Source organism: Sorghum bicolor, chromosome 7 (genome assembly GCF_000003195.3).
Source record: "Sorghum bicolor cultivar BTx623 chromosome 7, Sorghum_bicolor_NCBIv3, whole genome shotgun sequence".
NCBI classification, from domain to species: domain Eukaryota; kingdom Viridiplantae; phylum Streptophyta; class Magnoliopsida; order Poales; family Poaceae; genus Sorghum; species Sorghum bicolor.
The window spans coordinates 55,436,664-55,463,603 of record NC_012876.2 but is presented as its reverse complement, the minus strand read 5'-3'; the positions used below and the strand labels follow the sequence as shown (position 1 = coordinate 55,463,603).

The window sequence follows — 26,940 nt, the reverse complement described above, 5'->3', positions numbered from 1 at the left end:
GACTTCTCTCTTCCGAGCACCAGAACATAAACCGAGACCATGGGCGAGTAGAGGAGAAGGTCGCGAGCTCACCTAGGCACTGAACTCTGGCCGAGAGTGTCCAGAGGGGGCGTGGCGCTCGCGGTGGCGGAGAAAAACGCCGGTGGGATCTAGACTCGACGCGAACGGCGGCTAGAGCTTGGAAGGAGCGCTCGGGTGAGGGAAGGAGACACGGGGAAACTTCCTGGGGCTTTATAGGACACGGAATCAGCCAAAACTCACGGAAGCCGAGATCTCCGCGTCGATTTCCATCGCGCAGGGAGATTCCAAGTCGGTCACGGTAGGAGGAAGAAGGGAAGGTGAGAGAGGAGGCTGACGCGTGGGGCCAAGCTGTCGGCGGAAGGAAGAAGGAGGGAGTGCGCGCGGGCCGGCCCGGCCGCCTGGTGGGCCGCGCTAGCGGGCCAGGGTGGGGGAGTAAGCAGGCCAGAGAGAGACTGGGCCGAGGGGTGAGAGGGGGGAAAGTTCGGCTGGGGTTTCTCTTTTTTTTTTCTTTTCTGTTTTCTTTTTCCAAGACAAATTCCAAAAAGGCTTTTTGAATAGAATTTGAGAGCAAATAAATTTCAACAAATATCAGCAGCACAAAATAAATGCTATTCTCAGCATGAATGCAAAAGCATGTTGCTGGTCTTATGATGAATTTTATTCTCCACAAAATATTTGATTTGCTAAATTCAATGCCCATAAAAATATTTAAATAAATCCAATTAAATCCTATTAATTGAAATTCAAATTTCGGGTGTTACATAGGATCAAGACATTTATTCAGAAAGATTCACTCTTCTGAAGTATTATTGCGTTAGAGGCATGGGCTATGCAAAAATAAGGATATTTCGAGGAAATAAAAAGGAGCAAGTGCTCGACAACCTCGTAGAAAAAATGGACAAGTGTCCGACAGTAGAATTAGGGGTACCTCGGTATCCACCTAAAAAAAGAGAAGAGAAAAGAAAGAAAATGATAGCCCATGGTCCCTCTAATAAGCAATATGCCAGTAAGAGTTGACAAGTTTTTAATTTCCAAAGTCTTTGATCTAAGAGTATGGCATTCCTCTCCTCAGATCTCGTTTTGATCAGGCAATAAATGCAAGGTAAGTATGCTTGAGAATTTTTGCAAATTAAAACAGCCTCAGTGAGATATATAAAAGATAACGAGTGATCTGAGAGAACCTATGAGGATAAAGGTATGCTAAATTTCTTTTTAAAAATATACAAAAACACCAAGTAACAGGATTGAGAAGAAAGGACCTCTACTCTTCACCATATATTTCCCTAACTACGGTACACACTGGATTTCTGCACCCTGCAGGTATGAAGAGAATGTTTTACAATGTTTTGACCCCATATATTTTTCTTAACCATCCTTTTCTCGAGGACGAGTAAAAGCCTAAATATGGGGGTATTTGTTGACGATTCTTAAGTATCAATTTTAATTATCAAATAAACAAGGGAAAAGACCAATATACAAACAACACCTAGAATTAGGGTTTAATCTGACAGAATTCCACGAGTTTTGTTGTTTATATGTTTCTACAGGGGGTTATCAGGAAATAAGGAAGAAAGGCCCACATGTCAGGATTACATAGAGATATTAACGCACCGCGCAATTTTCTACCATCTAGAAGACTCCACAAGCCACGGGAACGAACGGGGAGGCGATCGGGCCCGGGGGCAGGGCGCCCGCCCTCCCCCCTAGGGCGCCCGCCCTGGTGTCTCCACCAATCAGAGCCAACTTCGTGGATCATGCTCCACCGACCTAAAGGATCAAGGATAATAGTTCAATCAATGTCGGTTTGATCCGACGGCCCACGTTCACCTGAGGGGACTATATAAGCAGACCCCCTGGCCCCTGGAGGAGAACAAGTTCATCATAGAGTTGAGAGGTGCCCTCGAAGGATAACCTTTCCTCTAAATAGACTTAGGGCTTAGCATCCAATGTGAAGTAGACTAGATCTACTAGATTGAGAGAGATAGAGTGGAGGTGTAGATCGGAGGAAGCCCAGCCTGTCGGTGTCTACTCCGAGGTTGTACCTGTGGGATCAAGTTTTCCTAACCCGAGGCTTGCTCCTAGGATTCTTCAGTAATTCGACTTCTAAATTCTAGTAAGTTCTTGTTTTATTGTTCTTTGGTTTATGAGTTTACTTTGATCACTTCGCGTAGAGTTTGGAGTAATCATCTCTAGCGTAAACGTGGTGTTTGGGCTAGGATACTCATAGATATCCCCTGACTAGCTGGACCGTGGTAGTAGTGAGGAACGTGACATTTCCGAGTTACCTTTGCAGCCCATATCCCGTTAGTAGGATCGATAGGGTTTATAGGTGCGGGTTGAACATCCTCTGTGATGTCTATATTCCGTGAGCTTCCCCAATAGAACAGTAGATCATCCTTACCAAGGTTAGAACGAGACTACAGTTGTAGTCTTCTCTATACATCACTCACATCGAGACACATTCTTTGTAGCCTAAAGGTTAGTAGTAATAGACCAGGTTAGTCAGATGCACTCTTTCTCCTAGTGGTAAAAATATAAATACGATACTCTAGATAACATCCCGGGTGAAGTGCTCACCGATATCCGTGTGCTTGCGGATCAATTCCTTATTGCGTTACCAAATATCAACACCCCACAACAGGATTATAGAGAGCATCAAATTGATCAGAATCATAAGCACAACGTATAGTTATAGGAGGTGTGTCCAAACGGATCACATCAGAGGAAAGCTCTGACTCCTCCAACCATTCACTACTCATGACTGAGATAAGCTCTCTCAATTGAGTTCACTCGGCAAACAAATGCTAAAATGGCCGTTTTGGGGTTTGTCAATAAAATGGTAGTTTGAAATGTTTCCAAAATCGGCAAAAAGACCAGATTCTATATCCAGCATGAAATCGGGTTGTGGAATTTCTTCCTTTTGTGGCTCAGAACTTGGGATAGCTAAAGTAGACGGAGAATTTGGCATAGTGTCTACTTCGGCTTCGTGAGTTTCATCATGAAGGGTATTATCCATCTTAGCTTCTAAGATTCTATCTAGGATCGCTCTAGCGTCATCAGTAGGGATGCGAAAGAAAGAACCTCTAGACATTGTATGTAGCATTTGTTTATGATCTTTCTAAAGACCTCGAGAAAAGTGAAATAAAAGAACAGGGTCTTCAAGATTAAGTTTTGGGCCAGATTCTAAAAGATCAGAAAAACGTTTCCACGATTTTCCCAAAGTTTCATTATCTTTTTGTTTAAAAGATAGGACTTCGAGTCTAAGGTCGCCGATACGGTCGAGGGAATAAAAATCTAGACAAAAGTTGGCTCGTAAGACTCCCCATTCACCTCGTTGTTGACTTACCTTCTGACTATACCATTGTCTAGCTTCTCCCCTTAAAGAAAAAGGAAAAGGCTTCCAAAGTAAAGTTTTATCAGAAATGCCTTCAATGCGAAGACAATCACATGTTTGCTCAAAATCTCTAATATGAAGGTTTCCGTCTTCCTTTCCTGAAAAAGATAGGTTTTGAATCATGCCAATTAACCTGGAACTTAACCTATACTGGGATGTTTGGATAGGCTGTGATGACTCCCATGGTAAAAGGTCAATTTTCGAAGGTGTTGCAAATTGATAAATCGATTTAGAATCTTGGTTTTCCATAAGGTAAGAGTAAAGAAAATAAAGAATATAAAAAGATAAGAAAAGATAAAAGTATGAATACAAGTAAGACTAAGGTTATCTCAGCAAACCGTCTTTCTCCCCGGCAACGGCGCCAGAAATGCTTGTTGATATTTGGTAACGCAATCAGGAATTAATCCGTAAGCGCACGGATATCAGTGAGCACTTCACCCGAGATGTTATCCATAATATTGAATTTATATTTTTACCACTAGGAGAAAGCGTGCATCTGACTAACCAGGTCTATTACTACTAACCTTTAGGCTACAACCACTATGACTCGATGTGAGTGATGTATAGAGAAGACTTCAATTGCACCCTCGTTCTAACCTTGGTAAGGATGATCTACTGTTCTGTTGGGGACGCTCACGGAATCTAGACACCACAGAGGATGCTCGACCCGCACCTATAAACCCTATCGATCCTGCTAACGAGATTATGGGCTACAAAGGTAACTCGGTAATGTCATGTTCCTCGCTACTACGACGGTCCGGCTAGACAAGGGATATCTATGAGTATCCTAGCCCAAACACCACGTTTACGCTAGAGATGATTACTCTAAACTCTACACGAAGAGATCAAAGTAAACTCATAAACCAAAGAACAATAAAACAAAGAACTTACTAGAATTTAGAAGTCGAAATACTAAAGAATCCCAGGAGCAAGCCTCGGGTTAGGAGACTTAATCCTACAGGTACAACCTCAGAGTAGACACCAACAGGCCGGGCTTCCTTCGATCTACACCTCCACTCTATCTCTCTCAATCTAGTAGAACTAATTCTACTCTCACATTGGATGCTAAGCCCTATGAGGTGGGAACCCTAAGGAACCTCTCTCTCTGAATCCTCTCTGGAAAATATGCTAATGAATAATGGGATTCTATTTCTCCAGGGGCCAGGTGAAAGGTCCTTGTTTGGTTTTGGTAATTAAGTGACAACTTAGGTGGACTAATAGTGTTTATGTGAGATACACAGGAGATTAGTCCACAGGTGATGATGTGATAATGAAGGAGCTTATTGCATATGAGACATGACATGGAGTCATGTGACCAAGGTGGAGAAGATCAAGATGAGGCTTGGCTCGATGGACCGGTTGCAAGAGTGAAGGGCAAGTCAGAGGCTTTGAAGCGAGGGACCGCGTGTGACGGTGAAGCTTGAGCAAGACTTGGCGTTGATGTACCAAGGCAACGGTGAAGAGCAAGTGAGGTCAAGATCGATGAACCAATACGGTCATGTGATGATATGAAGTAGATCATATCATTTGGTGATTGGTTGGTGCATGTGTTGCATCAACATTGGAGGAGATGGAATGGAATGCGCAAGGCAAAGGTATAACCTAGGGCATTTCCATTTCACCGGTCATAGGTGTGTAGAGAAGTTTATGACCGTATTTAGGATAGATGGCCGTACTATCAAGAGGGGCAAACTTGTTTGCATATCGGTCATCTAGTGCCACTTGAGCGATCTAACTTTGCATACGTGTTAGGATCGAGTGGCGTGGCAAGTTTGAGAGGCTAACTCCTTTGGGAAAATGTTTGTGAAAATGCTAACACACTTGCACATGGTGGTGTACACTTGGTGGTGTTGGCACATTTACAAAGGAGGTGGAGTTCCTAGGGTTGAGAGGGGTGTGGGTTCCTCTCTCCCTCCCGCCCAGCTTGCGAGGCGGGATTCGGCGCTTTTAAGAAAATTAAGTGCATATTTTCTATTACGCCGGTGGGAATTTTTGGAGAAGTCACGGGAGTGTTTCTCACTAGGAAACACTCACCGGACGCTCTACGCGGAGGCACCGGACGCTGGTCTTTAGCGTCCGGTGTGCTGTCGGGTGCAGCAGAGTGCACCGGACGCACCGGAGAGAGTCCGGTGCTCAGCGTCCGGTGTGCGGGCGGTTTGGCGACCCTCTCTGCGCTTGAGTCCGATGAGCACCGGACGCTCAGGGTGCGTCCGGTGACTCACGTCCGGTGACCGTGCGAGTTTGCGGAGCTCCCTGCGCACGGGTCCGGTGTGCACCGGACGCGTCCGGTGTGGACTAGTTGAGCGTCCGGTGGTGCTGTGTCAGGCGTGGGCGTGTGGTAGCCGTTGGCGGTAACGGTCGAGTTCAAACAGCTAGTGACATATGGCTGACGCCTGAGCACCGGACGCTGAGGGTTGAGCGTCCGGTGGCTCCCTATGAGCGTCCGGTGCCCACGTGTTTTGCCCAGTGAAGGGGCAATGGCTAGTTTTAGAAAGGACTATTCACCCCCCTCTAGTCCGCCATCTCGACCCTTCACCAGGGGCCTTGCTTATATAGCCCTCTCAAATGAATCTGGGCCATCGGATCAAACCGACCTTGATTGAATGGTTCTCCTTGATCCTAAAAGGCGGTGGAGCATAATCCGCGTGATGCACCCTGATTGGCCACCATAGGTGGGCGGGCGCCCTGCCTGTGGGCCCGTTCGGCCTTCCGCTCATTCGTGTGGCTTGTGGAACCTTCTAGACCGAGGAAAATTGGCACACACGTTAATATCTCTAAGTAAACCCGACGTGTGGGCCTTTCTTCCATATTTCCTGATAACCCCCTGCAGAAATAGATAAACAGCAAAACTTGTGGAATTCTGTCAGATCAAACCCTGATTCTAGGTGTTGTTTGTATATTGGTCCCTTTTCCTTATTTATTTCACGATTAAAATTGATACTTAAGAACCGTCAACAGAGTTCATCCTATATCTTGGTAAAGGCATGATAAATTTGCAAGAATTAAAATTATATCAAGGAAACATACCACTATCAAAGTTGATAGATCACCACACATTTTTTTATTAATATGGCCATCATAAGTGAGACTTCAGAGATTTGGATGGGCATAGTTCTTTGCTCTATGATTTGTGGTGAATTAGAGTTTTTGTGATCATCCAAGATCCATATTAGGTTCCTAGTTCTTTGTTTACCTAAGGTAACTCACATAGAGAGCAAAAGGTAAAATTTATGAAATACACAAGTTGTGAACTAGGAGTTATCACTCTTGTTGATAAGATCCTGGGTGATCAATGAGATGGATCATGAACACTTGATGAGCTCTAGATAGAAGTATCAATGAAAGCCCACTCTTCAATTATTATTTTCTCCAACTCAGTACAATCTAGTTCCACTAAAGGATTGGGACATCTGACACTAAACTAGGAGCACTTGGTTTATAAAGACCGAGACCTCCTATAATAATTATGAAGCACCCAAAGATTCCAGTGGAACCATCCATCATCCTTTGATGTTATTTTTTCTCCAATGAATGAGACTATTCAATATGAACTTTAAAGAAGACATTTTTTCTCACAAGATATAAGGTAAACCCCCTCTCAATTTATACATACAAGAGTACACAAAGTATGCTTATGCATATCAATACCATGAGGTCAAGGGAGAAGTTTACACTATATTCTAATCTAATTCATTCCCCTTCAAGCTGCTACCAGTCCAATTAGTTTTAGCTAATTTTAGTTGCTTCCAATCGATTCTAGTAAGTTTCAACTGATTGTAACTCATCTATGCTACTTGTAACTACTAAAGTCAACTAGTTTCAATTTATCTCAGCTATTGTTTCAACTGAGTGTAACTCATCTCTGCTACTTGTTGCTGCTTGTAATTTGATTGCAACTTCTTTAGAATGTTGTTTGTCTTTCTCTTCATTGCAACTCTTTTAGACCAAACCAATGCTTCTCATTTTACTGATTCTTCATGGCCAACTTGAGAGCCAATTGAATCTTGTTGTTATAATGCAATGCAATCCAATTCCAAACAATGAGTTTTCAAATTCTATCTTCCTTGGAGAAAAATTCATAACTCTCAGACTACTAGTGCAATTATAACTCTCAGACTGCCAGCTCTTGATCAAGCCACACAAAGTATTTAGGTTCACAAAACTTCTACTTGAATTCTTAAACTCTAATAGATACTCCCTCTATCCAGTTATAACTGTCATTGTGGTAGTGCATTTGAATGTCTGCAGTCACAGCATGTGCCATCCATGTGGAGACACCAAATCTCTAGGTTCATAAAATCTCTATTGTACCTACTATGAAGCTAAAACAACACAAACAAAGGGATACATGGTAGATAGGTTATCTTTGTCTTTGAGATATTTATTCTATTTCACTTGTTTGAATTGATCTTTTTCCACATTTCTAATAAAAATTATTATTATAATTATAAAATAGCAATATTCTTTAGATATTACAACGTTGAGAAAAACGTAAACTAGTTGGTCATCCTGTTAAAAAAACTTTGATCAAGGAAAAGCTAATTAATGTGCCAAATAAGAATCTGTCGGATTGTTGAGTCTAAGACCAATACCCAAACAAGTTATTTTTGTTTGCAACACCTCGCTTAAATTTATGCATATTATGTTTTGATTGACCAACAAGAGATATTTATGTTTGTATACAGATATTAAAGTCTTGGATCCTAATAGATATGTGAGTTCTCTTTGTTGTCTTTTATCTAATTATTATTATATTTCTTGTTCACTTTGAATGAATCTAAATGGTGTTGATGGATGATTGCTCTTGTTTCTACCAAATATTTCCACATTTTTAATAAACAATGTTGTCGTAACTACTAAAAAATCATATTTGTTATAATAAATGACTATATTTTAGGAAATAAATTCTAATAAAAACTACAATGGAAAAATGTTGTACTTCTAAAGATATATAGTGATCATCTTTTAAATCTAAAATTTCTCTTCTTCCAACTTGAAGTTATGTTTACAACAACTTTAGCTTCCTAGAAGAGCACAAACCAATTGAAGTTTTCTAAAGATATGTAGTGTTCAAACTAAAAGACTTTCCCATTTGACTATCAAGATCCCAAGGCACCACTATGAACTTCAAAACAGAACTTTCTTGAAAAATATAATGGTCAAACCTAAGGCTCTCCATTTCTGTCCTTCCTAATACTACCACATACATAACCAAAAATGAACCAAACTGATTCTTCAATTGGTAGGTAATCCGTGCATTTCCCCCTCCTACACCACCCAGTCCTACTGACTAGATCTCCATTGTTATCATCAAGTCTCAATTGAAGAATGAAGTCTCTCCCACTTGATATCTAAATCTAGGTCAATGCTATAAATTTTCAACAACCATATGCATTAAAAACCCAAGTGGTGGTCACCTTCATAAAAAGAAATTGACGTGGTATGTGAGTCATAGACATGGTAAACCTACCAATGTTTTTGTCATGTCTAACACTATAACTTACTCCTCCGTCCACAAAAGAATGAAATTATGGGATCAGTGCCAGTCAAACTTGCCTAACTTAGACCAAGTTTACATTAAATAGTATTAGCATTTACGTCTCCAAATAATTTTTTATGAAAATATATTCTATAACTAATCTAATGATATTTGTTTATATTATAAATGTTAGCATATTTTTATATAGTTTTAGTTAAACCAAACTGCTTCTCAAGAAACAAGAATTGCATTGTTTTTGTGGATAGAGTGAGTGATTCTTTTAAACTACCAACACAAGTTATTTAGGTTTGTAGAAACTCTTTGTGAAGACCAGGATTCCGAAAAGATATGAGTTGTGTTCATTGTCTTTATGATTATTTTTTACTAATTTCCACCACTTCAATTGAAATCTTAATGGGATCATATATGATTTCTCTTGTGTGAATCGTTCTTTTCACTTTTTGTACCAAGAAAGGTTATGATTACTCGTGAAATAAAAGTATCCCGAACTTGTTTGAAATCTAATTAATATGTAGTATAAATATTTTCTTGATGAAAGGGTCTTCAAGAAAGCACAACCACCAAAGGTTTTTGTTGATTCTACTGCTACAAAGGAAGTTTTCTTTTGGTTTTGATCAACATGCACATATTAGTCTTTGTATTTATCTGATAAATGAGTTGTCTCCATTTTCTTTATCCTATTCATTATATTTTATCATCTTAAATGTGATGCTAGATGATTCCTCTTGTTTGAAACAATCATTTTTACACTAACAAGTGATTATTTTCAATGGCAAAAAACATAATATGATAGAATATACAACTTTAATTTTTACTCAAAAAGGTTCAAGCAAAGTTAGAGTGGTGCATCTATAAAATAAGTTAGTGCCATGAGATAGATTTTTTTTTGCAAAGAATGTTGTGACCTACCTTTCAAAGCTAATTTGCCCTTTCACAACTTGTGATAATTTCATAATATTATCTAGTGAGTTGAACTAACTCAAAAGCCACTTATTTTGTCTTGCCAAAATAACCATACGTCTCATTTTAAGAAGTCAAATCTTTAAAATAGATTAAAATATAGACAAAATATTAATATTTAAAGTGTATAATAAATTTAATTCAATTAATTATGACATATATTATATAATAATAATAATAATAATAATAATAATAATAATAATAATAATAATATTATTATTATTATTATTATTATTATTATTATTATTATTATTATTATTATTTGAAGATATAAGTGATAAATATTATTTTATACAAAGTTAGTTAAATTTTAAAAAATTATACATAAAAAAAGCGAGATATGGAGTTATTTTTCCAAGAGAGAATAGACCCGTAGAGGTGACTTTAAAAGATATCCATAGTTTTAAAACTAAAAGACTTTTCCACTTGACCATAAAAAATCCCAAAGCATCGATATGAACTTCAAAAGTATGCTTTATTTTTTAAAAAAGGTCAAACTTATGACTGCCATTTTTGCCCCAATCTAAGGCAGTGCAAGCCCAGACAAAAGCAAACAAGTAATGGTCTATTCGCTTGGTTGATAAGTTATGGCTAAAAGTACCGTTCGCTGATTTATTATGAAAGAAAAACACTGTTCAATGGTTGATAGATTCGGCAGATAATCTCAAGTGAACAAGCTAGGTATGTATGCGCCCCTCCCCTATCAAAACAATAATTTGCGTAGCTCCCCTCCTACTCCATCTAATTTCGCTGGTTGGAGAGATCTCCATTGTTATCACCAAATTTCAATGGAAAGTGAAAGCCTTTCCCACTTAATATTAAAAGCTAGTCAACTGCCACCAACTTCGACAAACCATGCACATAAAAAAACAAATGAAAGTCGTCTTTGTAAAAAAAACTACCATGGTAGACGAGTTAAAAACAAGGAACATCTATCAAGGTTTTGGTCGCTTCTAAACTATAACTTAATCTTGTTTGTAGTATGCTTTTAACAATCAACAAGAGTTGTTTAGTTTTTTACATATGTTTTTTGTGAAACTGTGGATTCCAAAAGGCATATTAGTCATTTTATTATGTTTGAGTTACTTATTATAATTTTTATCACTTTAACTGAAACTTATTGAGGTTACATATGCTCTCTTGTTTTAACTTATCACATTGCTAAGAGATACATATTACCATAACTCGTGAAATAGTAATATTCATAATTGTTAGAAAACTTAATTCATTATCATGACAATAGAGTCTTAAATAAGGTAGTCCTACCATTTTTTTTGTTGTTTCTACCATTGCCAACCAAAGTTGTTTGTAGTTACCTTTGATCAAGCCACACAAAGTATTAAGGTTCACAAAACTTCTACATGAATTCTTGAACCCTAACATATACTCCCTCTGTCCTGCTATAACTATCGTTGTTGTAGTGCATTAGAATGTCTGCATTCACAGTATGTGCCATGCATGTGGACACATTGAATGTCCAGGTTCACAAAATCTCTGTTGTACCTGCTATGAAGCTAAAACGACACAAATAAAAAAGACAAAGGGAGTAACAGATACTCCCTCTATCCTGCTATAACCGTCGTTGTACAGTGCATTTGAATGTTTGCATTCACAGCATGTGCCATGCATGTGGACACCCTAAATGTCCAGGTTCATAGAATCTCTGTTGTACCTACTTCGAAGCAAAAATGACACAAATAAATGGACATATATCTATTATATTTCATCATCACACTTTGAATGAAACTAGCTGCACATGATCCACTAGTTCGAATTAGCTTTTTTCCACATTTCTAATAAAAATTTATTATTATTAATTGGTCAACCTGTTAAAAAAACTTTGATCAAGGAAAAGCTAATTAATGTGCCATATAAGGATTGTTGAGTCTAAGACAAGTACCCAAACAAGTTATTTTTTGTTTGCAACACATCGCTTAAATCTATACATATTAAGTTTTGATTCACAAAAAGAGATGTTTATGTTTGTATAGAAAGTGTTGAAGTCTTGGATCCCAATAGATATTTGAGTTCTCATTGTTGTTTTTTGTCTAAGTATTATATTTCTTGTTCACTTTGAATGAATCTAAATGCTGATGACGGTTGATTGGTCTTGTTTGTAACAAACATTGCCACATTTTCAATAAAATGATGTTGTTGTAACTAATAAAATTTAATTTTGTTATGATAAATAACAGTGTTTTAGGAAATAAATTCTCAAAAAAGTATAATGGAAAAATGATATAGGACACAATTTCATGAGCAAGAAATTTTGTGATGCACTTTTAAAGACATGCAGTGATCATCTTTCACATCTAAAATTTCTCTTATATTTTCATACCAACATGAAGTTATCTTTAAAGCAACTTTAGCTTTCTAGAAGAGCATAAACCAATTGCAGTTTTATAAAGATATGCATAGTGTTAAAACTAAAAGACTTTCCCATTTGACCATCAAGATAACAAGGCTCTACTATGAAGTTCAAAAGAAAATTTTCTTGAAAAACATAATGGTCAAACCTAAGGCTCGCCATTTTTTGTCCCTGCCTGATGCTACGTCATACCTAGACAAAACAAACCAAAAATTGAAGTGGGATGTTGCAAGCGTATGAAGATAGGTAGGTAATCCGTGTGTTTCCCCCTCTTACACCGTCAAATCCCACTTACTAGAGGGATCTCCATTGTTATCACCAATTCTCAATTAAAAAATGAAGTCTCTCCCACTTGATATCCAAATCTTGGTCAACGCGACAATTTTTCAGGATCTCCATTGTTATCACCAATTCTCAATTAAAAAATGAAGTCTCTCCCACTTGATATCCAATCTTAGTCAACGTGACAAATTTTCAACAACCATATGCGTTAGAAACCCAAATGGAGGTCACCTTCATAAAAAGAAACTGACATGTTAGGTGACTCACAAACAAGGTAAACCTACCAATGTTTTTGTCGTGTCTAACACTATAAATTACTCCATCTGTGTGTAAAAGATTACATCTATGAGATCCGTGTCGGTCAAACTAGCCCAACTTAGACCAAGTTTATAGTAAATAGTATTAGTATTTATGTCTCCAAATAAATTTATTATAAAAAAATATTCTATAACTAATTTAGTGGTATTTATTTTATATTATATATATTGATATATTTTAATATAATTTTAATTAAGTTCAAACTGTTTGATTTCTTGAAAAACGAGAATTGTATTTTTTTGGGACAGGGGGAGTAATTCTTTTAGTATGTTTTAAACTAGCAACATGAGTTGTTTAGGTTTGTAGAACTCTTTGTGAAGACCATGATCTGGACAGATATGAGTTGTGTTTATTTTCTTTCGATTGTTTTTAATCATTTTCACCACTTAAATTGAAATCTTAATGGAGTTACCTATGATTTGTCTTGTTTGAACCATTTTTTCACTTTGCTAATAGAGAAAGGTTATGATAACTCCTAAAATAAAAGTATCCCAAACTTGATTGAAATATAATTAATATGCAATATAAAGGTTGCCTTTGATGAAAGAGTCTTAAAGAAAGTACAACTACAAAGTTTTTTTTGTTGATTCTATCGTTCCAAATGAAGTTTGCTTTTGGGTTTGATCAACCTGCACATAGTCTTTTGTATTTAGCAGATACATGAGTTGTATCCATTTTCTTCATCCTATTTATTATATTTCATCATTGTTTTGAATGTGGTGGCAGGTGATTCCTCTTGTTTGAAATGATCATTTTTTACACCGCTAATAACAAGTGATTATTCTCAACGGAAAAAAAATCATAATATGTTAGAATACACAAATTTAATTTTTAGGCAAAAAGGTTCAAGCAAAGTTAGAGTGGTACATCTATAAAATAACTCAGTGTTATGAGATAGATTTTCTTTTTTGCGATTCACTATGAAGAATGCCGCGCTGTACCCACCTTCTTTTCTTTCATAACTTGTGATAATTTCATAATAATATCCATTTAGTTGCAACCAAGACTCAAGAGCCACTTATTTCATCTATGCCAAAATAAAGATGTGTTTGGATGATGCATCAAGATGCCACACAAACGCTCTGACCGCGCTGAAAGTGTGGCAAAAAAAAAAAAAAAAATCTGTCGCCACACTTTTGACAACTGTGGGCATAAGAAATCCACCGCCGCACTTTTGGCAACTGTGGTCGCGCAAATGAAACTGGAGAAGCACGCGGCAATTGTGGCAGCCAAGCAAACGGCCGCCCAAAGTGCGGTGCGGTGTGGTGTAGCGCAGCTACCATCCAAACACGCTGTAATGGTACCACTTTTTTTAAGGAGTTAAATCTTTTAAATAGATTAAAATATATAAAATATTAATATTTAATACATATACTAAATTTAATTTAATTAATCATGATATATATTCTTATATAATAATATTATTTAAAGATACGAGTGATGATATTATTTTATATATAAAGTTAATTAAATTTAAAAGATTTCATACGTAAGAAAGCTACATATGCAGTTGTTTTGTTAGGAGAGAATAGACCCTCAAAATTCGAGGAGACAACTGCAACAAAAAAGAACTTTTAAAAACAGAAAACCATTTTTTTTTTATCAAAAACCATTATTTGTTTTTTTATTATCAGCTATTATTTGTTTTGAAAGAGAAGAAAGAAGAGGGCGAAACCGGAGGCCATCCCGGTCATTTCCGTCCGACGAGTCTAAAAGCCAGCGCAGGCCCGGACAAAAGCAAACAAAAACTAAAGCGGGGCTGGCGGGCGGGGCGCGCGCAGGCGGAGGCGCCCCTCCCCCGCCACGTCACCGATCCGCGTGCTCGCCCCCTCCCGCGCCGTCCGATCTCGCCGGCCCAATTGATCCTAGCCGTCCGCCCGCCCCGCGTCCCCATCTGCTCACTCTCCTCCCACACCCACACTCTCCCTGCAGACACAACCGAAAAACCAAGGGGAAAAAATAGTAAAGAAACGGAGCGAGGCGAGGCGAGGCTCCGCTCCTCCTCCCCGGTCTATCCTGCCTGATCCAAATCCTCCCTCGCTTCATATATCCTCCTCCGACGAAAATAATTCCATTCATTCCTTCCGCACCGGCACCCGCATCTGGGCAAGGAGGGCTCGTCGTCGTCCCTTGCTCGTCTCCGTCCTGCGCCGCCGCCGCCGCCATGGCCACCGAGGAAGCTGCCAAGCCGTCCCCGATCCCGCCCTACCCTGAGGTGAGAACAGACCCCTCTGTCCGGCTTCTTCCTGCGCGGTTTCTTTTCTGGTTTTATTTTTTCCTCTCTCGCTTGCTCCGGCGCTGTTCTTGGCGGGGATTCGTTTCTGGTGCTTGGATGGAGCTCGATTCGTTTCGCTTCCGCGCTCGATGCGTGTTCCGACCTCGGCGGTTTCTTTGATTTCTGTTGGTTCGGCCAAAAATTAAAAAAAGTTCCTTTTTTTTGGCTGTTGTTGTTGCGAACTTGCGATGCAAAATGGGGGAGAGTGAGCTAACAACGTGCGGTGTGGCGTGTTTGTTGCCGCCGCGTGTTCGTGCCTGCAGATGATCCTGGCGGCGATCGAAGGTCTGGGAGACAAAAACGGGTCGAACAAATCGGCCATCTCCAAGTTCATCGAGGACAAGTACGGCGAGCTGCCCCCGGCGCACGCGTCGCTGCTGACCGCGCACCTGGCGCGGATGAAGGAGTCCGGGGAGCTCATCTTCCTGAAAAACAACTACTTCCGCGCCGACGCCCCCGACGCGCCGCCCAAGCGCGGGCGCGGGCGCCCGCCCAAGGCGCGGGACCCGAACGCTCCCCCGCCACCGCCCAAGTCGCCGGCTTCCGCGGGGACGGGCCGCGGCCGCGGCCGCCCGCCCAAGGCCAAGAGCGCGCTCGACGCCGCCGTCAAGCAGGCCACCGCGGGGATGCCCAAGGCCCGCGGCCGCCCGCCCAAGAAGGCCAAGACCTCCGAGGACGGCGCGTCCCCGGCTCCCAAGCCCGCGCCAACCCCTGCCCCCGCCGGCGACGGCTCCACCCCCGTCAAGCGTGGCCGCGGTAGGCCCCCCAAGGTACGCCCCGTCGTGCCTAGCGAGACGGCCGCGGCTTGACGCCGCCGCTGCTGCTTGCGGTTAGTGCTTCCCGCCGTGAGGACGGGGCTGGTTCTGGTTGGTTAGGAGGTAGCAATTCGTCGTTGCCGCTGCTGCTGCTGCCGTATTAATGTTGGTAGACTTGAGGTTTCGTTGCTTCATCTAATTGTCGTCGTCGTCGTCGCTGTTGTTCGTCTCTGGATTAATTAATGGAGTAATTAGGAGGATTTGATGGCGCTGCCTGTGTTCTGTGTTGCTGTTCAGTTGAGGTCACCCGTGTGTTCTATGTTATGTGCTGCTGGATCTGTTGTAAAACTGATGAGCTAGGTGAGCTTGAGTGATGCCTGTGTTGATTAAGTATTGTTAAGCTGCTAATGTGGATGATGTGTACAATTAAATTAAATTAGCGGATGGTGGTGATGTTCCTGACGTTGATTTGAGGGTTCGGCCTTGTTTAGTTTCCAAAAATTTTCAAGATTCCCAATCACATCGAATCTTTATACACTTGCATGAAGCATTAAATGTAGATGAAAATAAAAATTAATTGCACAGTTTGTCTGTAATTTGCAAGACGAATTTTTTGAGTCTAGTTACTCTATAATTGGATAATAATTGTCACAAACAAACGAAAGTGCTACGGTAGCTAAAACCAAAAATTTTTGCAAACTGAACAATCGTTTCATTTCTGCTCATGTCTGATCTGATCGCACTGTTGATGGCGACGTTGCTGTGGTTGACGATGTTTTCAAGTACGAGCACCCCGGTGGTAGTAGTAGTAGTAGTATACGTAATGCTTGGGTGCTAATCACTGCCGATCGCCGTGAACTGGTAGCCGTGTGTTGTGTTTGGGTTTGACTAGTAGTACTCGTTGCAGTTGCAGGCACACACTCATCACTCTCCAGTGTCCAGCTGTGGGTGCGTTTGCTTTGGGTTTGTCGTGTAGCATGCAGCTCAGGGCAGTCAGTGCAGTCTGGCCGCGTGCGTTTGCAGGACTAGAGGGGCATTCATGTGCGGGCGTGAGGTGTCAAGTGCAGGCAGGAAGGGCAGCCCGCGTCTGCATTCAAAACGAGTCGTGTTGATTAGGTGCGCGGTCGAAAATGATGGCGCTGCTTGGGCCGGATCAGCCTGAGCGGAAATGCTCCTCTCTCTCACTCCCCTGCTCCCTGAAAATGGGGGAATTGCTTTCGGTAATACGAGTGCTAATTCGGCTGCTGTGCGCAATGCTTTGGACAAATCTCTCCAACATCCAAATTTAGGAGGATATAAAGTTTTGTTGAGTTGCTACATTCCTTTTTGGATCCTAGACTATCTAACAGTAATAGTATCTTTAAACATACGGTTTGGACTGAGCTAGCGATGCTTATGCGGAGTACTCTTGGATGGAGCGAGACATTTGGGCCTTGTTCAGTTCCGAAAAGATTTCGGATTTCGGTACTGTAGCACTTTCATTTGTTTGTGATAAATATTATCCAATTATAGACTAACTAGGATCAAAAGATTCATCTTGCAATTTTCAGCTAAACTGTATAATTAGTTTTTGCTTTCGTCTATATTTAATGTTTCATGCATGTGCCGCAAGATTCGATGTGACGGAGAATCTTGAAAACTTTTTGCTTTTTAGGGTGAACTAAATAAGAGCACTCACAATGCAGACTCTATCATAGAGTCTAAAGTTATTTATTACCTCGAACAATGTGGACTTAGAGTCTAAATAAGACTTGGAGTCTTATTTTTTCTACCTCTTTCTTCAATAAATATGCTGCCACATCAGCAAAATACCATAAATAGTATGTAATTAATTGTCTTGGACTCTATGATAGAGTCTTGTATTGTGAGTGCCCTAAGGCCAGTCTCAATGTATAGTTTCATGACACAGTTACCAAGACTATAAACTAGGTAACCGAGCCATATGAGTTTTATGAGGATGAAACTCCTCTCTCATCTGATGAAACTCCTTCATTTAATGACCCTGCCAAGTCAGTAAATTTGCTTATGTGGTACCCTATTTAATGTGCATGACACTCCTATGAAACATGTATTAAGACTGGCCTAAGGCCTTGCTCTCGCTCTGTACAGTACAGTAGTATCGTGTGCTGGGTACCCAGCTAGCGATGCTCACGGGCAGCACGCCAGCTAGCTACTGTTTCCTTTTATTACCGGCAGTACTCCTGCATTGTACTCCCTCTGTCCACAAAGCGTCGTAATTACGCATCTCAGGGTAGTGTTTCTGTGTTTGGCCTAGATTCAGCTGTCGATGGAGTAACCTATCGAATTTTTAGATGCATGCATGGAGTATTAAATATAGACGAAAATAAAAACTAATTGCACAGTTTGGTCGGAATTGACAAGATGAATCTTTTGAGCCTAGTTAGTCCATTATTGGACAATATTTGTCAAATATAAACAAAAATGCTACAGTGGCGATTTTGCAAAATTTGTTGGAACTAAACAAGGCCTAAGGGCGCCAAGGATTTACATGTAGAATTTTTACGAGGAAGAAGCATGGGAGTATGTGGTCGCCTTTGGCCCTGGCACATGCGATGGTCATGACGACCCCCACGTTCCGGTGCAGTTTACTAGCGAAGCGGCGCCTTTACAGCCTGGGGTTTTTGCTAGCTGTAGCCTGTTAAGTACTCTCACCCCCGCTTGTTTTTTGCTAGTAGTATGCGTATCCGCATCTTAAAATATCGGCACGGGGTGGCTGTAAATGTCTCACTTACTGTGCAGCGTGAATGCGTGATCGTTGTTACTAGTAGTACTCTTCGCTTTGGAGTAAACAAGCAAGCTCCGTACCCATCTGCCGCCCCCCTTTGACTGGACTTGACTTTGGGGCAAGCAAGGGTACCTACAGGTCCAATCCCAATCCCAATCCCAAGGCGATCCAATTCCAATTCCAAGGACCAAAGCGTTGTTGGGCTGTGTAGTAGTAGGAGTAGCCGCCGGCCGCCGGCAATGGCAGCGGGGGCTGGTGCGATGCGCCGCAGTGCCGGCGTACGTGCGGCTGGGCCACCATCTGCCCGAACCTGAACCTGAACGCCGCCGGTTGGGTGGCCCGTGCGGCGGTTGTTGGAGTCGGGGTGTTGGGGGACGGAACGGGGGCGTCAGGTGTGCGTGTCGCGTGTGTCCACGTCCACGGCTGCTGCTGCTGCTTGTTTCGCCGACAGACACAGACGCAGGTCAAGTCTAGGGGCGACCTCGGTCCATCAGAATCCTCAGAGGGAGTAGAGGTGTAGTACTAAGACGACCCCACTTCCGCACTCTCACTTGTGTGTAGCCCTGTGGCGGCAGCGGAGGGCGCATCCGTCCGGGTACCGCATGGGTTACCGTTACGCACGGCCGGCCAACGGGTATGTATGTACGTACTACTGTACACGGGACAGGAGCGGGCCACGGAAATACAGTACTGTACGCCGTAGCCTTGTCTAGATTCAAAAGTTTTTAGATTTCGATATCGTAGTACTTTCATTTTTATTTGATAAATATTGTTTAATTATAAAATAACTAGATTTAAAAAATTCATATCGTGATTTACAGATAAATTTTACAATTAATTTTTATTTTTATCTATATTTAATGCTTGATGCATATGTCATAAAATTCGATATGATAAAGAATCTTGAAAAAGTTTTTGATTTTTGAGTGAACAAGGCCGCTTACTCTTTTTTCGAAACAATGTACTACGTACTCACGTTATTATTATCACAGCGCAACGGTACGTCTCGTCCTCGTCTCTGTCAGCTAGGCCTGTCACCTCCTTAATTACACTGAATGAACACCATTTTTTTAAAACTAACACCATTTAGTAGGAGGGACCAGCGGCAGAGCGTGTCGTGAAGTAAAACCAAGCGGGGGTGGCTTGTGCCTTTTGAATTGGGCGATTAGCTTGTACGGTTTTTTTTTTTTTAATCATAGCCCGTTCGTTTAGCTTATGGCGTTTTATAACTTGGTAATTGCCTTTACACTGTATTCCACCAAAAAAGAATTTACCCTTTCACTGTGAGTGCCACAAGTAGGAATGAAAACGGACCAAATATCAATGATATTATATTTATTTTTATATTTCCGGTCAAAAGCACCGGACGCTGGTCTGGTCAATACCGGACGCGTCCGGTGTGAACTAGGACGCGTCCGGTGTGGTCGACTGCAGCCCAGTGTTTTCAGCCAACGACTAGTTTTTTATGGGTGCTTATAAATAGTTGGTGGCCAGCTTTGGGGGGTTCTCTCTTGCACTTTTGAGTACTTGAGGCGTACTTTGAGCTAGAGAACACTCCCTCCACTCATCTCCTTGCTTGATTGCTAATTCTAGTGAGATTGAGTGAGATTCAAGTGCATTGCTTTGAGAGTTGCATTTAGTGGCACTTGATTCTTGAGTTTGCTGCGGATTTCTTGTTACTCTTGGGTGTTTCCCGACGCCCTAGACGGCTTGGAGCAGCGGTGGTGTTGAGCTCGTGATTGGAGATTGTTTCGAGCCTCACCAAGTGATTTGTGAGGGGTTCTTGAGCCTTCCCCACGGGAGATCGCAATTGGCTACTCTAGTGGATTGCTCGTGGCTTGGAGGATCCCCATCTTGTGAGTGGATGTGCGGCACCCGCTGAGGGTTTGGCTTTGGATTGCCAATTAGCTCGTGATCCATCAAGTGGGTGTATCGCCACAACGAGGACTAGCTTGCCGGGAAGCAAGTGAACCTCGGTAAAAAATCTTGTGTCATCTCTTGCCGAGGATTCTCTTGTGATTGTGAGTGATTGATTGGATATATCTCTACTCTACAACGTTGGTATAACAATCACTCTCCACTCCTTACTTACTTGTATACCTTGCTAGTTGTTTAGCTTGTCTAGTTTAGTCTTCTTGTTTAGGAGTGTAACTAGCCTTCTCTTGTTGTTGTGCTTTAGTGTTTAGCTTTGAACTAGTTTGTATAGGTGGCTTGCATAGCTTAGTTGAGCTAGTGCTAGAATTGCTTCGCCATTTGTTTTACTAACTCACTTGCTTAGTGAAGTTTGTAGAAATTTTAAATAGGCTATTCACCCCCCTCTAGCCATTTGGACCTTTCACACTGTAGCACTTTCGTTTGTTTGTAGTAATTATTGTCCAATCATAGACTAACTAGGCTCAAAAGATTTGTCTCGTAAATTTTGACCAAACTGTGTAATTAGTTTTTATTTTTGTCTATATTTAATACTTCATGCATACGTCTAAAGATTCGATGTGACAGGGAATCTTGGAAAATTTTGGGTTTTAGGGTGGAAGTAAACAAGGCCTAAAGCAAGTTGTAAAGGAGTTTGTGAGCAGTGCCGGATCTGTCAACAAGCCAAGACAGAAAGGATCAAGTCCCGGCCCATGGTCTCCTAGAGCCATTACCAATTCCTTCACAAGCCTGGGAAATTGTTACCATGGACTTTGTGGAAGGATTGCCTCAATATGATAGGTTCAATGCTATTCTAGTGGTGGTAGATAAATTCACAAAATATGAACATATTATACCCACTCACCATCCATTCACAACTCTGCAAACAACTCATATATATATGAATCAAGTATACAAGTTGCATGGATTGCCCAAAGCTATTTATCTGATCGAGATAGGGTATTCACAAGTATTGTGTGGCAGCAGCTGTTTAGGCTATCGGATACTAAGTTGACGATGAGCTCATCCTACCACCTACAGACTAATGGACATGTTGAGCGCTTGAATCGATGTCGTGAAGCAATTCCAAGATGTACAGTGCACCCTTGTCACAAGCAGTGGAGTAAATGGTTATGAGTTGTAGAATTCTGGTACAATACTTCAACTCACTCAGCACTGGGCGAATCTCCTTTTGAGGTCCTCTATGGCTACTCACCAAGGCAATTAGATATTGCAAATCTACAACTATATACTGTCCCAGATCTGGAACAATGGTTAAAGGAGGGGGAGTTTCTTTCCCAATTGGTCAAGCAACAACTACTTAGGGCTCAACAAAGGATGAAAGTGCAAGCAGACAAGAATACAACTGAAAGGGAGTTTGAAGAGGGTGACTCAATGTTTCTCAAACTGTAGCCATATGGTTAGTCCACTATAGCTATCAGAACAACCTAGAAGCTCTCATTTAGATTATTTGGCCCATACAAGATACTACAGTGAGTTGGAAAAGTGGCATACAAACTGGATCTTCCACTTTGAGCTACGATCCATCCAGTGGTACATGTCTCCTAGCTCAAGAAGTAAGTACCACCAGCTGTTGGGGTAAGCAATGATCTGTCTCTGGTATTACTAATCCCTTATAGCCTCGAGTTCCAGTCAAAGTGTTGAAGCATAGGATGGTCATTCGAGGTGCCACAGTGATTAAGCAAATTCTCATCAATGGGAAGGTTGGCCTGAGTCTATGGCCATCTGGGAAGATGAGCAGTGGATCAAGAAGAAGTTCCCAAGGATTTTAGCTTGAGGAGAAACTCAATTTCAAGGGCAGGAGAATGTTATGAGTAGAAGTAGCTATGGACTTCTACCTAGGCCTTGGCCTTGTAATAGGATATGGGCCTCAACCCGTTGGCTTCTTAGGCATACGCTGTAAGCCGATGCTGTAGGGATATAAGTAGCCAACGGTCTCTAGACAGGGGTAACAAAGAACAACAATGTTGTAACCGTCTCCAGCAAACCTGAATCACGCGGGTTCTATCCATGCTTCCCTCTATTCTTCCCCAATTCGTGCTCCTACCAGCCTAAATTCCCTTCTAGTTACTCTGGTTCGTAATAGTATCGCCTGTTCTTACATCTTTATTTGACTATACCTTTGGACTCTCAACTTTCATGGATCTGTGTCTTTTCTTTTTAGTTTATTTTTTCTTCTTTCCTTTCCACAATAGTAAATTCTTCTCTGCAAACTATCAAATCCGATGCAGAAATTATAAGTAAGTTGTTGGGGGATCGCCCGCCCTCCCCCCTATGCTCCGGTGCGAAGGTTCGGGGCCAGGGGCGAAGGGTCTAACGCTCGCTCCCTCGCCAGGACCTCTGGACATCGGAAAGGCGAAGGTTTGAAGAGTGAGTATGCTAACATGGTCGGGTGTTTTGGGATGCAGGTGCAGGGGGAGAGAAGTCGGAGGCGTAGGACCCCTAGAGCTTGTCATGGATCCTTTGGTAGAGGCCTGGTGGTGCTTGACGACAGAAAGGCGGAGGTCTGCGCCACCCAGGGCTCACCCAGAGGCCCTCATGGGCCGTATTAAGGCTCGGATATCGGCCCAAGTAATTGTAAAGTAGTCGTGGGGGGGAACTATTCAAATAACCTTATGAATTGTAACCTCAGAGGAGGAATATACTAGTATATTCTGCCACCATCACGGGGCGTTTTGGTAACAAGCTGTAAAATGCCCTCTATGCAGTTAAGTGGAAGTCATTTATTTACTCCCGCTACTCTCGTTTTCCGATGCGTTCGCTCCTTCTCCTGACATACGATGATCCGCATTCTTGCTGAGTTGCACGAAGAGGCTCTCAATTTGTCCTAGAGCGGATCCTCCGCACTCATCACACCGGGCGACCCCATCCTACCCGTTGACGACGACCTTGGCCAACATAAGCGTGAAGTACTCCACACCAGACTCATGCTCTGGAGCTGGAGCCTTCCAGCTCAAGTACCACCCGATTAGCACCGGAGCTCGATCGCTAGCAACATGGCCATCGTACGTTAGGTTAGTCTCAATGCATAGTTTCATGACACAGTTACCAAGACTATAAACTAGGTAACCGAGCCATAGGAGTATCATGGGGATGAAACTCCTCTCTCATCTGATGAAACTCATTCATTTAATAACCTTGTCAAATCAGTAATTTTGCTTATGTGGCACCCTATTTAATGTGCATGACACTATCATGAAATGCATTGAGACTGGCCTTATGAGCGGATTGGATCGATGTGGTGTGGCGGCGGACGGCTTGTGCCCGCCCCATCTCTTCTTCATCCGCCTCGTCATGTGTTCGATCCGATCCTTCACGCTGGCCGGTAAACAGTGTTTTGCAGTTGTGCACGAGCCCGGGCCTAGGACTGTGTGGCGGTCAGGTTTGGCGGCACTCCATTGAACAGGTCTAAACTAGAAGTAGGTTCAGCTACGCGTGACACTCCCATCCACGTCGCACTCAGACATTTACGGCACGTGCGTGCTTGGGTTGTCTGTGTTGTTGTAACTATACTTGCGCGACTTCCGAAGGAGCAAGATTCAATGATGTTGTTTCGCCCATTCTAGCTAGTCCAGGATCTAGCGCACCTATCCCCCAAAAAAATTCTACTAGTTGTTTTGCCCATTGCTTGATACAGCTGCTACAAAAAAACTCTTCAAGATATACAGAATAACAGAAACCATGAGATCCTGGCATGCATAGCTTTCACAACTCATATAATATCGAAAGCACTATATTTCGGAAAGCACTGCAGACATCAAGTAATAAAAAATCCTTTAAAGGCATCAGTATTAAAAAAACATAGTAGATAAGAATGAATGTGTGATTAGTTTGAGAAAAAAGAATGAACGTGTGATAACCTAAGTGAAAGCATAAATTACAGGAAGGGAAAACGAGGAAAGAAATAGGAGGGGGGGGGTGTCAATGGACACTTAGGGCTACTTTGGCCGGAGGGGATCCCGGAGGGTTCCCAGCGACTTCCCCAGGCCGAGAAACCACGCGGCCACTTTCTCTGGACAGATTGGTCGCGCTCTTTGGAAACACACTCACGCGGGGACACAAGTCCGCTTCCCTTTGTTTTTCACGGGGAAGAAAACCACGAGTCAGGAGACCAGGAGTGTTTCCCCGACGGGTCGCGCTCGCGCAACTGCAGTCGCGAGGCTTCTACAATGTGGATTAATGCAGCAGTAAATCACCTAGGATTGAATGAGATTCTCTTCTACAATGTTCTGGAATTTCCGGTTTCATGGTGGATTAATGCAGCAGTAAATCAGATGAGCTTGGTTGGAATGCACATGGATCTTGAGCTTGTGTCGTCAGACATCTGTTCTTCTCGGCCCTGATTTGTTCTTGCTCTGTTTTACAGTAGTTAGTACTAGGCAATTTCTCTCCTAGAAATTGGAATCCTCTACTTAGTAGTACAAGCTAAAAACTAAAATGGCCAGTGGGCTAACTGAAATTGAAATGTTGTACTTAGTACACAAGCTAATAATAAATCATTCAAAACTGTTACTTATTCAGGTTCTGTTCTATTTACAAATAACAATAGAAAAGATACAGTTCGGTGCATAAATAATTGAGTTGCAAGGATAAGCTTTCATTATTGGGGGGGAATAAGGTGGGACAATGTGTGCCTCGCATACCCTTGTCTATGTTACTCTTCTTAATGCTCTCATGAAAAAAAAGAGTGGTGGGCACTGTAGATTCTTAGTGAACTTTAATTATTCTCTCCATTTCTCTGATGCGAGTCAATTATTAGATCTAGCTTTCTGTCCAAATGTTTGCATATTCAAATATGTTTTCTTTTGTAGTCATCAATTTAGCAAATCTTCTAAATTCAATCTGTTTGACTTAGTTGGATGCAGGCATTGGATCTTGACCCTGGTGATGGTACCTTGTTCTCAAACAAGAGCCTTTGCTGGCTTCATTAGTTTCTCTTGCATGCAGTGAATGAGGCTTGACTACCAAAGGCCTGCTACTGGTAGGGTGCAACTCTGATGTTTTTTTTAGATTACTAAATAAAAGCATTTCGGCCTTCACATTCACAATTGAATGCTTATAGCCAAACGATACAAATATGGTACTTAGACTAATGTTTCGCTACACAGACAACAAAACCCCCCTAGCTGACTCCAGACTACTGGCTGCAGCAACACAGATAGCCCACAACTCTGATGTTACTGAATGTGATGCTCTATTATATAGTTTGTCAATTCTAGAAATAGTTTTTTGCCATTCACCATATCTTGCATTCTCAGGACTACAAGAGTGCATGTGAAGCGATTGTTTGATGGAATTGTTGGACCTAGAATACTGAATTTGAGGATGCTCCAAGGTATCCATCTGCCCCTTTACGATGTGGCATGTGTGTTTCATTTGTACTAAAAAATTTGAGATTTTTGAGACATTATTTTTGATTTGTTTTCTTCATCTGTACTCAAAAGTTGCTTCCATTTTCAGGTGGTGTTGGCCTGAGTTTACTTCAGTTCTGCAACCTAAACTGCTTTAGGACCAATGGGGTTCGCTTTCTTCATGGGCTTATCAGTTCCTTAGTACTTCAATGAGTACAGCTGTTGCAAGTTATGGTCCAGTGCACACTGGCGCCAGATGGGTATGGTCAAGAAAGCCTAGCTACACATGCCATTTACCTTGATAGCCTGAGCTTTAGACATACCAATGGTCCGTAACGAATTAACAGATCATTGTTTTTGCTCTTTGACATACCAATACCATTTACATTCTGATTGGACCACTTGCTGTAGTTCTGTTAGCTAAGTCAGTATTATTAGCTTGCACATATGAGCAAATTTAGGAGCTGAGAACCTAGTTTTTCAAGTTATGGTGCTTACCTGTGACAATCATGCTAGTTTTCGAGGCCAACTGTGAAATTTGCTAGGCATTCTCCATGTAGGTTAGCATGGTTTGGCTTATATGACTGAAATATAGGAACTCTGGAATTTGGTAGGCATATCTATCTGTTTAATGTTAGCTTGCTTCTACATGTGTTAGCTTGCTGCAGCTTCATTCTTTAAAGTGATACTTTTTTTGTATGATCCATTCATATACACACTTGTTGGGGAAAAGCCAAATATGTTACAAGAGTTCACCATTTTTGTTTTATGTTATTTGCAGAGGTTTTGGTGGAAGAAATGCATGACTTGGACAAGTGAAGTGTGGTCATGTTTTTTAATGATCATTGAACATTTCTGGTTTCTATGTAGCTATGCAAAGACTTGATTGCAGTTTGAAATACATATGTATTTTTAATAAACAGACTTATGTCTGAGATTTGTTTTTTATCACTATGCAATGTTTGCCTTGATATGTAGTGATTTTTTTTTTGAATTTTCTGATTTTTTAAGACGTTTCTATACTATGTCTATATTGAA

The 26,940-nt window shown here is 41.4% G+C and overlaps 1 protein-coding gene and 1 long non-coding RNA gene across 3 annotated transcripts; both read left to right on the top strand.

Annotated features, from left to right (window-relative positions):
* Nucleotides 14,760–16,335, top strand: LOC8075642 (HMG-Y-related protein A). Its single transcript, XM_002445477.2, has 2 exons — nucleotides 14,760–15,058; nucleotides 15,382–16,335. The coding sequence occupies exons 1-2, from the start codon at nucleotides 15,008–15,010 to the stop codon at nucleotides 15,925–15,927; spliced, it is 597 nt and encodes a 198-aa protein (XP_002445522.1). The 5' UTR covers nucleotides 14,760–15,007; the 3' UTR covers nucleotides 15,928–16,335.
* LOC110436781 lies at nucleotides 25,423–26,739 on the top strand. 2 transcript variants are annotated; one of them, XR_002454620.1, is made up of 4 exons: nucleotides 25,423–25,532; nucleotides 25,810–25,886; nucleotides 26,012–26,162; nucleotides 26,684–26,739. It is a non-coding gene; the product is annotated as an uncharacterized LOC110436781 (long non-coding RNA). The 2 variants fall into 2 exon arrangements; XR_002454619.1 differs by lacking the exon at nucleotides 25,423–25,532 and having other exon boundaries at nucleotides 25,675–25,886.